We start from the raw sequence: 13,605 nt of genomic DNA, 5'->3' as shown, positions 1-13,605 counted from the left end.
CAAAAAGACATATGGAAACAGAACCATCAAAATAAATTAATAGTGTATTTTGAAATACGAAAGTGCGAGGAAAATCAGGATTTTTTTTTTTTTCACTAATTCAATAAATATCAACAGAACCAGAGATGACAAGTTTAAAGATGCTGAAGTCTTGCATTAAGCAGTATTTCCTTTGTGGTTCTGCAATTTACTGCTAAGACACCTCAGTTTCTCCACACAGATCAATCAGTTGCTCATGCTAACTTCCTGAGAGATTTTCCTTCACAAATTTCACATTTAATAATTTACAGGGATACGATCTACCCATCTCTTACTCTCAACAAAATAGACCCCCAGGGCTCCCTTTTGAGGGATGAAATGCAGGGAATGAGAAGGGCGGAAGTGAACATCACAGAATGGTATTTTATTCTCTTAGGAAAGAATAACAAACTTGGTCCCAGATTTGAATTAATACTTGTAGGTTAGTTTTAATAAAATTAATTGAATTTAAGGAAAAATATTAAATATTAGTTAAATTACTTCAACTATTCTCTGTCAGTTAAAAAGTCCACAATATTTTTAAAATGTTGAGAGCACTGAAGTAAGATCCTGTCGTTGTTTAAACCCAGTCAGCAACTAGGCACCACACAGCTGCTTGCTCAGCCTCCCCACCCCTGGTGGGATGGGGGAGAGAATCAGAAAAAAAAAGTAAAACCCGTGGGTTGAGATAAAGATATTTTAATAGGACAGCAGAGGAAGAGAAAATAATAATAATAATAACAACAACAACAACAACAATAATAATAATAATAATAATAATAATAATAATAATAATAATAATAGAAGAATGTACAAAGCAAGCGTTGCACAATGCAATTGCTCACCACCCACTGACTGACGCCCAGCCCATCCCCGAGCAGCGATCGCTCCTCCCCAGCCAACTCCCCCCCAGTTTCTATACTGAGCATGACAGCATATGGTATGGAATAGCCATTCAGCCAGTTGGGGTGCCCCTGGCAGAGCACGGGAAGCTGAGAAGTCCTTGACTAGTATAAGCACCACTTAGCAACAACTAAAACATCAGTGTGTTATCAGCATTATTCTCATGCTAAGTCCAAAACTATACCAAGCACTATACCAGCTATGAGGAAGAAAATTAACTCTATCCCAGCCGAAACCAGGACAGTTGCCTAAAGAAAATGGTGAGAGGTCCGACATGAAACATTTTCACAATATGTGATTTTGGCTTTTTGTGGGTCTTACACCTACTTCCTCAGCTGAAAAACAGAGATTAATTTCTTGGCATAGAGACCTTCCACCTGTTTTGCTTTATAGATTTATGAATTATCATCTCATTTCTATTAGGGTTGATAACTGGTAAAATCTAGTGTTATTTATGATGGAATTTCCAGCACGATTTAGAGATATAAAGATGTTTTTGAGGGGACTGGTTTGCAATAATGATTAGAAACACTTGAGTCCTGAGAAGTCTTCTCAACCTAATCCATGCTGAAGTTGCTTAGCCAGAGCAAGAGGGCAAAAATCCTTATTCAAAGGACTATGCAGAGACGAAACAGACAAAAGCAATTCTCTTGCTCCATCAGCCACAGGTCTGTGTCTTCCCTGGACAGGTTTTCCAAGTGAAGAACTGATGAAAGATTTGTGTCACCAACAAGACCAGCCTGACCAACTTGCAACTTAATGAGACCCACCATGAATTAAAATATTGAGCTCGAAATTGCAGATAATATATGACCACCTATTTAAAAAAAAAAAAAATCTCCAGAAACAGAAAAAATTCAAATGTTTTCCTTCGGCTCTGGTCTTGGTGGGTTACCTTTAAGTTTTCTTTCTCATTTTTCATTCATATATGTACATATGAATGTGTGTGTTTGTGAACTACACCTTTAACAGCTTCCTAAAAATAATCACCAACCTGTCATTGAATTACTCCATGGCTTCTTCTAGACTGAAGGGTAGCGTTATTCAAAAACTGCCGTAGTGCATCGTCTACCCATCACATCTGCACTGTCACCCCTATGTTATCGTGTGAAAGGGGAAAATGAGAACAGCAAGCTGACAATGATTTTAAGGAGAAAGTGTTAAAGAGGCACTTGAATAGCTATACTTCCTTACAATGAGTCAAGGTTATCAGCTGCTTAGAGAATTTAGACTGGCAAAAGCATAAGATGGAAATGAAGGTTCTCAGGATAATGATGTCCTTCGGCAAAGGAGCAAATACATTGGAAGGGCTGAAATTCTAGATGGAGTGCAGGACTGCAGGGAAGAAGGCTCCTCTTCATATTTTCCATAGTTAAGTCAAAAAAGTAATGTTTAGTGCCATCACCACGATTATATTTTATTACCTATTGGACTAATTTGATTATTGAATACCATTAATCTGAACTCATAATTTACCTTAATTGCGATATAAGTTCAATCACTCTTTATTCTATCTTTAATTGGATTGGTAAAGTTATAGCATCATACTTAAATAAAATATAATAGCTTATTACACTTATTAAATAAAATGTATTAAAAATACACAGGCTAGAAATGGGTGAAAAACACAGATAAACTCAAGTAAGAAATATACAGACCCCTGTCTCTGTTAGGAAATAAATATTTTAAGTTGCCAAAATGTGAAAATTTATCTTAAAAATTACTGCTTGTCCTTGTAAATGGTTATGCTTATATTAATGCATTATTTATTTTATTGGAAACATATGAGGAAGCTTTTGTCAGATTAGAATACGTGTTAGAATAGATTTCTTTTTAAGAGAAAAGTTTTCCAGAGGATGACTAATTTAGTGACACTATCATCAGCATCTCCAAAAAATCTGTTGTCAGTGATCCACTTTTGGAAAGGAGAGAGAGTTAGGAAAAAAGGAAAAATACAGACAATATTCTACAGACTTCTAGACTTGTGCTGTCTCCAGAAGGATAGTTGGGTTTGACTTGCACTAAGCCTTTCAGTTAATAAACTCTATTAAACTAGAAAAACTTTACACAACATCAGCAAAAGTATTTGTACACCATTCTCCCTAGTGGTAGTGTTTCTGAAAGCACTTAATAACACAGGTGCAGCACGTACTATGGGTTATTCATAACCTGGATAATTCAGCCACAGGTAACAGCAAGTTAGGTAATGCATGAAAGGTTTTCCAAATCCTTTCTGCTCTGAAAATAGGTATATTTTGGATGAATAAACATTTGTGAAGACTTTGATGTTTAGTTTGCATTAGACACACTACTTCATCATTTGCCAATGTGCAATTTTAACGAGCCCTTTTTAGAGCATGTACAATCTCAGAAATCCATGGTCAAATTTGCAGATGATTCAACCATCTAATAAACTGCAAGTTGAAAAACTATTAACTAGACTAGGAATTGTGACAACTGGGGTAAACTCATGTCATGGTTTAGCCCCAGCTGGCAACTAAGCACCGCACAGCAGCTTGCTCACTCCCCCCTGGTGGGATGGGGGAGAGAATTGGAAGGGTAAGTGAGAAAACCCCTGAGCTGAGATAAAGACAGTTTAATAGGGAAAGTGAAAGCTGTGCACACAGGCAAAGCAAAGCAAGGAATTCACTCCTTCCCACGGGCAGGCAGGTGTTCAGCCATCTCCAGGAAAGCAGGGCTCCATCATGCGTAACAGTTACTTGGGATGACAAACTCCTAATGTCCCCAGTTTGTATGCTGAGCATGATGTCATATGGTATGAAATAGCCCTTTGGCCAGTTGGGGTCAGCTGTCCCAGCCGTGTCCCCTCCCAGCTTCTTGTGCACCCCCAGCCTCCTCGCTGGTGGGGTGGGGTGAGGAGCAGAAAAGGCCTTGACTCTGTGTAAGCACTGCTCAGCAGTGACTAAAACATCCCTGTGTTATCAACCCTGTTTCCAGCACAAATCCAAACCACAGCCCCATACTAGCTACTGTGAAGAAAATTAACTCTACCCCAGCCAAAACCAGCACAACTCCACAGAGAAGATTACATTTTCTCTTTATGTGTACATTTGAAAATCTACGTGGTGTAATGAGCTTTATTGTAGTCAAGAGACCAAAAAAGAATAGAGAAAGAGCAGCAACTATAATTGTTAGAGCTAGATGAACAATTTGCTAGAGACAATTTATTTACCAAATTTAATCCACTTTTCCCCTCGCAAGCTGTCTGCAGACAGATTATGACATACATGTCATTATAATTTTAAGAAAAGGAATCATTATTAATAATTTAGCTAATATTTTTGTGGATTCATTTCAGACCGTGGATTAGTCATAAAACATAGGAAATATTTGAGTTGTTGACAGGTCCTGTATGTCACATGACACTCTATCTCTTATCTGATTTACAAACGGGGACCTTTTAAGTTACTGGAGGGTTAATTCTTCTGCAAAAAGAGAAAGAGAGAGGGAGAAAACACACAGAAGATAGGTAAACCTACAGAATATAAAACTTGTCTTTTTCATTATTCCTTAGGGAAAAATGTTAATTGTTTTTTAGTTACTGCTAGCAAATTAAGTTTGAATGGAGAAAAGCCACCTTAAATATTGATACATATCGTCTAATTCAGGAGAGTTTATATTGAATTTTCTTGGAATAGTATTAAAACAATTTGTGTGTATGTACAGCCCACTAAATTTTCTTAACTAACACTGTCTGGAGAAAGAAAGATACTCTCCAAGACTGAGCAACTGAGACTGACAATGTGAGAGCCGTACATCCTCTGTGACCCAGAAGAGCTCCCCTAGCAAAACCAGAATTGACACTTTTCATATTTCTTGAATAAGAAAATAAGCACTGAAAAATTCCTTAAAAACAATCATTCCAGCAACCCTTTCAGACTATTTAAAGTTTAATTTTTGTTAACCCCTTTTCAGATTTTCTTCCAATGTTTCTTTTTATCCTGGGCCCCATGTTCTGAGCATTTCCTTTGAATCTATGACCTGGTTTGACTTTATTCAGTGCTCTTCAGTGTCAGCACTGGCAACATATCGCTGTCTGTAGCAGTTGCAATAGCTTGTGTAGCAGAAAAAGCATTTGAACAGACACTATGCAATATTTACCTTTATAAATGCCAATCATTTTATAGGCTCAGTATTGAGACTTGATGGTTGGTTAATGACGACATTCCCAGCAGAACTGAAAATGGCAAGTCAAGACACACCATATGCTTAATTTCATCAACCTGTATGCACAAGTGATTTCCCATACTGCTAATGTTGCTATCATTTTAATAGGCTTTTATTGGAAAAGGAGTTAGAGTGTCTAGATAAAGGACCTTTTCTATTAAGCTTAGCAAACCTATTGATTTGCTGCCTGATTATTTTGATCTCACTTGTTAATCTGGAGAAAGTCCACTGAAGACAAAAGAGTTTTAGCCAGCACTAGGAGGCAAAATAAAGGCCTCTGTAACACTGGGACCAGAAACAGCATCTGAACGTTCCTGTAGAAGGAGACCAATGAGAAAAATAACTTTTGCTGAGACGTTACCCTTCACACCGTGGTCCCATGAGCTCTTCCAGTTGTGCTGAACTGAACTCCCCCACCCTTTCCCAAATGCTTGTCACATCACTACCTTCTCTTAGATCAAGATTATCACCTTTTTAGCTGTGCCAGCATAACCACACCATCAGCTTCTCTCCAGCCAAGTATTATCAAGATAGACCAAGTGGAAAAGCCCAAATTATTAACAATATTAATTGCTTAAACTAAATAAACATTTGGACAGAGTGAATGTCACTGTGCCAGCAGACTTAAGGGGTGAAAACTTTGGGTGGTAAGCAGCAGTGAGGACAAGCACTGGTAGCAGTACTGTCTTCGCCCAGCTCAGTGGAAGGATGAACAGTGCATCTGCCTGTGACCTCAGCATCTTGTAATCTGTGTTCTGCACAAACACTTCTTTAAAAACAGGGTTTTCCATGCATCTGAAAAAGCCAACCCTGAACTTCCTCCTAAAGTCACATATTTTTGCAAGCATGTTTTTGTTTTATGTTAAATTCTCATCCAGAAATTCATTGAAAAACTTTATCTTTACATGAAAAAATAAAATTAATTTGAATTACAGTGAATGAATAATTAGAGGTTTCTGATAACCTACAATTATCATGGTTCATCCATCTTCAACAAGATTAGTGAAAAATAAATGAAAGAATAGGGGCAGTAAAAAAACCCCAAATAATATTTGGTCTGAACTGACCTTGTGTTAATTTTCTTAGTACAACTGGAACAGAATCTTTTTGAAACAGGATTTGTATGCGTAGAACAGCAACAGGATAAGAAAGAATAGTGATACATTATAATAATCAGCAGCTATGACCATTCAACTAACTTGTAAAAGACATTTCAATCAGACTTCAAGTAAAATGCATTTAATAAAATGCAGAAGGACTGCTGCAGAGACTAATATCATCAGCCACCTCCAAATCTGTAAAAACACATTCTATTACACAACAGAAATTAAAAAACCCAAACCAAAACAAAAAAAAACCCAAAGCCAGGCATCACTTTGGACAAATTTAAACCCATCTGATGCAGCCTGATTGTTGGACTGGTTTAGTAACAGTCCAAGTTTGAGATCTGGTTTAACAGGCGAAGAAAATAGGATGGATGTAATTTTCTTCAACTTTAGTAATGCATATGATTGTATAATATTTTGATAAAGACACCATAATCCAGTATTCAAATGATTCTCAGGTGGGCTCAACCTGGCTGATAATGGGACAATAAAATGTCTAACTGGTAAGTCTCCAAGTGCAGCTGCAAATGGAGAATATTTTCAAGCACATTTCATGGTGGTGAGGCCAGTTAATAAGCTTATGCTCTTAACGTTTTTATGAGCCAACTGGAAGAAAACAAGATTTCAGAGATGATGCAAAAACAATGGCTAGTTATGGCACTTGAAGAAGTAGGGTGCTAAATTGAAGAGTGCTCTGAAAAGATTTGTGAGAGTTAATAAATCACTGGAAATCCTGCCTTCCAGTGAATCAAGCAGCTTAATCTATTTAACTTGTCAAAGGCATACTGATTTGCTTATTGTCATAAATACTGTCAAAGGCAGCAGAAATTTGGTGTGAGCGCGCTATCCAGGCTAACAGTCAAAAGCGTGACAAAATCCAGTTCCTAGAAGTTAAAGCTTGACAAATTTAGACAGAAAATAGTGCATTTTTTTTTTAAAAAAGGAAGGATATTTAAGCTTTGAAACAACTTTCCAACTAGATGAGCACTTCATCACTGGAAGTGATGAAGTTAGATATAGTTAGATATATATTCTGAGTTAGATATATTTTCTAAACTATTTAACTTGAGTTGAAGCTAATTCAGTTCTTGCTGCATTGAAGAAAAGGGTTGAATATTTTATTTACTGAAAAATGAAGTCTTGGATTGACCATAACTATTTTAAAATTTTTGATAAATCAAGCCAATAAAGTCAGCTGTATTTTATTTTAAAATTATCTTGTTTATCAAAAACCTGAAATAAATGTGACAGAGAATTCACTCACCCAACTTCACCTATCTAAAATAAGTCTATAGTCAGACAATTGGTTAATTTCCCTGTAAAATCCTGAGAAAGCAGCAGGCTTTCTGCTGGCTAACTCTCTGAGGAGAATTAATTTCATTTTAAGATAAATTTCCAAATAAAGAGAGAAGGTAACCACCTCCTGGAAGCATCTGCTTCACTCCCTTTCTGGAGAAGAAGCTCAAACCATCACATTAGAACAAATGTGTACATTATAGGGAACTAAAGCTAGTTTACATTTAGAAATGTAATTTATGTAATTTATTTTTTAGCTCTATATAGTCAGAAAGGCCCCCCCCCCTAAGTACTTAATTTTAGTGTTCATTAATTTTGTCCAATTTTTAATTTTTTGTAACAAAGTTTTACATTTTTTCTTGCCCTGCAAGAATATGTCAGGAAACCAAAATTAATTATTCACACAGCTCTAATCCATTGGCCAGTGTCATGTAGGCAAACTAGGTGATTGCAATGGTATGTAATGGTAATAGAGCTAGAGCTCTACCTCCTACAAATCTGTTACTAACTGGCTGTAACTACTGACTAGGGAATACCATCCTGGAGGTATCACTGAGAACTGCACATATCTCGGAAATTTGCCACTGTCTTCTAGGGTTATATAAAGCTTAGTTACATTCTTTTTCTGCTTTTCTCCTCAGAGTTTCTGACAACCTCCACCAGTCTTTCCTTCACTATGATGGTATTCTGTATTTTCCTAGTTTCCATCTGAATAGTCCTGCTGCTTGAGGACCAGACCATTTTACTGTTCACATCTGTACTACAATAACTTGGCTAGCAGCCTACCACTATGATTAATACATTTGGATCAATGGCATTTTGCAATTATTTAATCCTTATGTCAGATATGCTTTCCATAAGAAGAAGGTTTATCTGCAGTTACAAAATAGTAGTATTCTAGACGTTATGTGATGTGGATGCTGAGGACAAATATTGACTTCCTACTAGTGGCCACAGTACACACACTGTCCCACATCCTGGCCTTTTTTAGTGTATTTTGGCACACGTGGATTTCTTCCTGAAGTAATTTTTAAAATTGCCAGTGCTTAATCTGTACGTACTGAAACTGAACACCAACAGTCACCTCGCACTGAAAATTTTTGTATGTGCTGCAGTTACCATGGTACCAACCTGAGCAGTTGATGTCTAAATATAGGGCAGGATAAAGGATATATCTTTTCAACAACTAATAGAATGAAGTAAGAATTCAAGGAGATTTTACTGTTTCAGTAACTTAGAGTGCTTAAAATACTGGCCACTTTCATCAAACAGAGATTAAAATACTTAAATATCAGTGTAGTTTACTGGCTTTGATGGAATTCATCTGAAAAAAGCCACATTCTCAAAGAGGAAATTTATGGGTAACTCACAGCCATATGACAGAGCATACAGCAAGTCTATCGACAACCATATAAAGAAGTACAAAGAATTTCATTTGCTGAAAAATGATGGGTGCCAGAAGCAATATGCAGATACCATAAAGATTTCACACAACTGGGCCCTGGTTTTTACAGAATGTCTGCGATGAGTATACTTGGTTCAAAAAAGTGTTTGTAGCTGGTAACATTTATCAGACTTAAACTGACTAATGAAGTATGAATAAATACTATTAGGATTTCATGAAAGCTGAACTGCATGAAGAAGCGCATTGAGATTGCTTTGTCTATCCTTACAGTTTTTAGGAGAACATCAAACAAGGCATCAATGTCATAGCAATTTGAAAGAATACGGTTCTTGCAGCACTAGTCCTCACACTCATTTGTCTGAGTAGACCACCAGAAGCTCAGCTCTCTCGGTGACAGTGCTGCTCTCTCAGACATGGGGTGAGCTGCAGGGAGCTTACTGATGAATTACTAATATCATGCAATTACTTTATCTGCCAGTTCTCTGATGGTTTCACAGGTGTAAGGACTTTGGAAAGACACAAAGCAACTTTTCAGATATAACAAGCTAATTCATTCTTTTACTATCATGTAACTCAGCTCATCTAAATAAAAGACCTGTTAAATGAGAGAAGCATCTCTCCAATCTACTGCAAAGTCAAATTCATTTAAACATTTCTATGTATTTCTGCATCGCTAAACTGTTGTTTGTAGCAGCCCTGACATTCTGTGAGACTAACACCATATTTTGATGTGATTTCTAACAGAAACACCGTTCCAGTTCACTAGCTGTTACTGTATAGTCAGGAGGAAAATTATTGCAAGGAAAAGCACATTTTAAAATGTCAGAACAACTGTGAAGATTCAGAATGCAAATTCTGCCTGTTATACTCCAAAACCCCTAAACCACCAAGTCCAGACTCTCTGACTGCAGGGGTGCTCAGCACAATATGTCATTGGGCTGGTATAGAAAGAGACATTCTACACTTGAGAGTCTTTTTGTAGATTACTTACAAAGGGAAGAAAACATTGGGAAATTTCCAAAACGTGTCATGAACAAAATGTTGCTCCAAAGGCAGGAGTCTTGCTTGCAGAATCAATTTACACTTTGTCAATTAATCAAATACCTTTACTTTATTTTCACTGAACAAGGAGCGAATCAAGACATTTCTGTGTTTCTCTATTACATATCTACACACATTTTCTTTTTAGGGCCCTAAAATATTCCTATTCTGATATCTACTTTTAGAAGTATAAGGATACTGTGTTACATTCACACACTGCTCCTATAAAATGTCAAATAAGTAATGAAGAGATAGGTACATGCCAGCTCTGCCTCTTACTCTGTAGAACAGTAAAATTCTGTGCCACACTGAAGTAGATGCAAATACTATAAAAACACCCTTCAGGTTATGAAACTTCGTAGTTCACTTCTGTTCTCTTAGGCAACATTTCTGGATGTGCATCCCTGGTGCCCCTTCATTAAAATCTACCAGTCTAGAAATCAGATTGCTCACTTGTGGAATTATGATTTAAGGAGAAATCCAGTAAAACTTACATTAAACTAACTTTACTCCATGAGGACAAAAGGACTGCAGCTCTAAAATCCAATTAAATCAGTTTATCGATAAACCATAAGCTGAATTTTGACATTAGGGAAGACAAATGTGCCTTTATCAAAACTGAGTACCCTCATTCACAAGTATTTAGTCCCTTAAAAAGAAAGATTTAAACTCTCTCACTTTTCTTGTGAATAAGTGTTTCAAGTAGGTAAAATCCAGTAAAATAATGACCCCCTTCAACTCCCACTGAATTAATGAGGCTGGGGTAGTTAGGAGCTGAGCTCCTCCTAATCCCACCTATCATGCCTCTGCTTTGGTTATCAATCTGAGCTGATTTGCAAGCTCGCTTCCTTAGAGAAACTCGCATTCGTTTGGCAGCCAACACCAGCAGAAGGAAATAGTTTACTGCATGATATTTCCAAAAAAAATGGACAGGTTAGGATGCCATAATCACAGTATTCAGTGAGATTTCATAAAGGCAGAAGAGTGCGCACACTATAAGAAAGACAGGTAGCACTGTCTAATGTAAAATATGCTCGGTATTTCTGGTTGTGAGACACTGGTGTTTCTTTTTCTAAACTTTTTCTAAACTATTCCAACTCAAATTTTCTATAACAGGTGTTTGTTTCACAATCTTTATTAAATAGTTTTAATCCTCAAATTTATTTTCATATAAAGATCTGCAGAAAATACAAACATTTTGTTTATTCCATGTTTAAAAAAATCTAGTGACCTTTTTAGCTGAAAATTTCACTCCCTCTATCCAGAGCTTCCAACAGGGACTAGTTTTTATGTCAAAGACATGCATTTTGCTGTAAATCTACCCACGTTTCTGCAGCACACTCAGTAACTAAATTCCCCCTAATTGCTGTTTACACTGACAATGCTTCAGGCAAATGCATCTCTGGCAGCTATGCTGGTCTTTGACTGTTCTACATCTATGAGCTGCAAGACTCACTCCTGCACAGTGAGTGAATAACTCTCTTGGTAGACCAAAGAAAACTATGGAGGGTAGTGGCTGACTGTCTGGAGAGAGACCAAGAGCCAGACTGAGGGGTAGACTGGCAGTGGAAAGGCAAAAGGGAGGGAAAGGAGCCTTAGTCTGAAGAATAGCATGGGAAGAAAAGAGGTATTAAAGGAAACAGAGTATCTTTATAACTCTATGGTTAAGCAAATATGCAGAAAAACTACTGACATGTCACTGAAGACCTTCAATATTTGCAAAATTGAAGCTAAAAGCACTTGATATAGTCACTGTATTACTTTATCAGTATTGTTAGCATCAGCTGCATAAGCATCAGTATTTTCCGCATAAGGTAGGTCCAGATATTCACATACACATGCACTTATAATCACAGAGCATTGCAACCTGGACTACATAGAGTCTATCCTACTCCCATTAAGACCACGTGAATTGGACTGGGTTATAAAAGTTGAAAATATCATGCAGAAATTATACCTTTCCTTTAGTGAAATTATCATCTCCTTTTCTGCTTAATTTTCTTCTGCCAGTATCTCCCAAAAGGCCTTGCAGCATGACATACACATCTGCATCTGTCCCTGACCCAGGGGGTGCTCCCGTAGTGATATAGAGAACATAGCTTTTCACTGTTGGGAAAAAGAGATCAAATGCTTACAGAAGCTTAATCAGTTAAAATACATGTTATTTAATAAATTACTACTATTATATTTTCTTTTTTGGTCCTGCCCAGAGTGATCAAAAGGCCAAACTATATTATAATGCTTAGAAAAGCACATAGAACCATTGTAAATAAAATTTAAGAACCACTATTATAAGGAATAATAAGCTAAATAGTTTGTGGGTGGGCCTGAAACACAGGCAGAAGAGAAAATGAAAGAAAAATAAATACATCACAAATTGTTATAAAAACATGTAAATAATACTCTACCACACACTTGCGTGCATTTAAATATGTAACACTCCTATGAAAGAGTTCCTAGGCTATGGGTGATACCCAATTACTCAAAAGCACATCTCTGCTCTGAGCCTCACAGAGCTGGAGCTGAACTCTGCCAGAAAGATGGCAACTTTTGTATTTCCTCTGGATCATGGTCCAGACAGTGGCTGGCCGCTCTGCACCGTACCAGTTGCAGCTATTGTCCTCAGCAGAGGATTTCCAGAAACGCTGTGTGTTCTCTGACATGTCATCTTACTTACAGCTCTTCAGGTGAGCATTTCTGGGACGACTGTTTATGTTAAGTACCTTTTTGTACTCTCAGAGAAATACATAACTCACTGGTGATCTGGCCTCCAAAATAAGAAAGAAGCCACATCCCCAAAGCATTCAATTGAAAAAGAGAAAAAAATATGGGGAGAAGGTAAAGAAAAAATATCTGTCCCCATGCTAAATGCTCCTTGGAAAGAGGAGTAACATTTGTAAAGATTTACATATCTGTGCTCTTCCAGACAAAAAATTAAAGTATTTAAAAGACAAAGAGCCTTCCCAGGGAATACCCCAGCAGTACTCTTCTCAAATTTATATTCAAGGAGCTTCTGCCCAAGTGCTTTTTTTGAGACTAGCTTTGAAAGCACAGCAGAAAAGGCAAGGAATACACAGATTACTTGGGCTATTGATCTAAACCCTTAACTCCTGGGAAACGCTTGGAGGAGACTGGGATATTCTCATGGTAGAATATCCATTTAGGACAAGAGCTCTTCCATTCTTCACTAACTTTGGTTATAAAACCTCCTAAGAAACACAAAGCAAACTAAAAAAATCCAGTCTTGAGGTGATCAAGGCACAACTCGCATGAAAGAGTTTCATGACATATAACTGCTAGGTCACAGAATAAGAATGCCTGAAATTCTAGGAACACAAACAGATGAGCTTCTGTTGTGAGGGGCCATGGATCTCCTTCTTATCCGAAATTACAGTACGAGAGTTATTTCCTCTGGATTTCCTTCGTTTCCTCTGGGAGAGAACCAAATCATATTATTAAGAAAAAGTTGAACTCCGAGTACTGTTCAAAACTTTTAAAATATGTTTAGTGCTGTATGCTTGCTCTTTTATATGAAACAAACTGATACCAATCAGACTTGAATGCACAGTGCTCAGTTACAGGGACTGAGATTTTTTTTTTTTAAATACTGGAGTGGATTGGACATAGCCATGCATCACTAGCTAAAAT

General features: G+C 37.1%; 1 protein-coding gene across 1 annotated transcript in view; it reads right to left on the bottom strand.

Annotated features, from left to right (window-relative positions):
• RP1 (RP1 axonemal microtubule associated) overlaps positions 1 to 13,605 on the bottom strand; it is a 183,254-nt gene that overhangs the window by 18,819 nt on the left and 150,830 nt on the right. The window contains exon 46 of the mRNA XM_075495462.1: positions 11,915 to 12,063. Within this exon, the coding sequence (XP_075351577.1) occupies positions 11,915 to 12,063 (149 nt within the window). The remainder of the gene's footprint in view (positions 1 to 11,914; positions 12,064 to 13,605) is intronic.

Source organism: Mycteria americana, chromosome 2, assembly GCF_035582795.1.
Source record: "Mycteria americana isolate JAX WOST 10 ecotype Jacksonville Zoo and Gardens chromosome 2, USCA_MyAme_1.0, whole genome shotgun sequence".
Taxonomy (NCBI): Eukaryota; Metazoa; Chordata; class Aves; order Ciconiiformes; family Ciconiidae; genus Mycteria; species Mycteria americana.
Note: the sequence above shows the minus strand (reverse complement) of the source record. Positions and strands in the feature narration are given on the sequence as shown.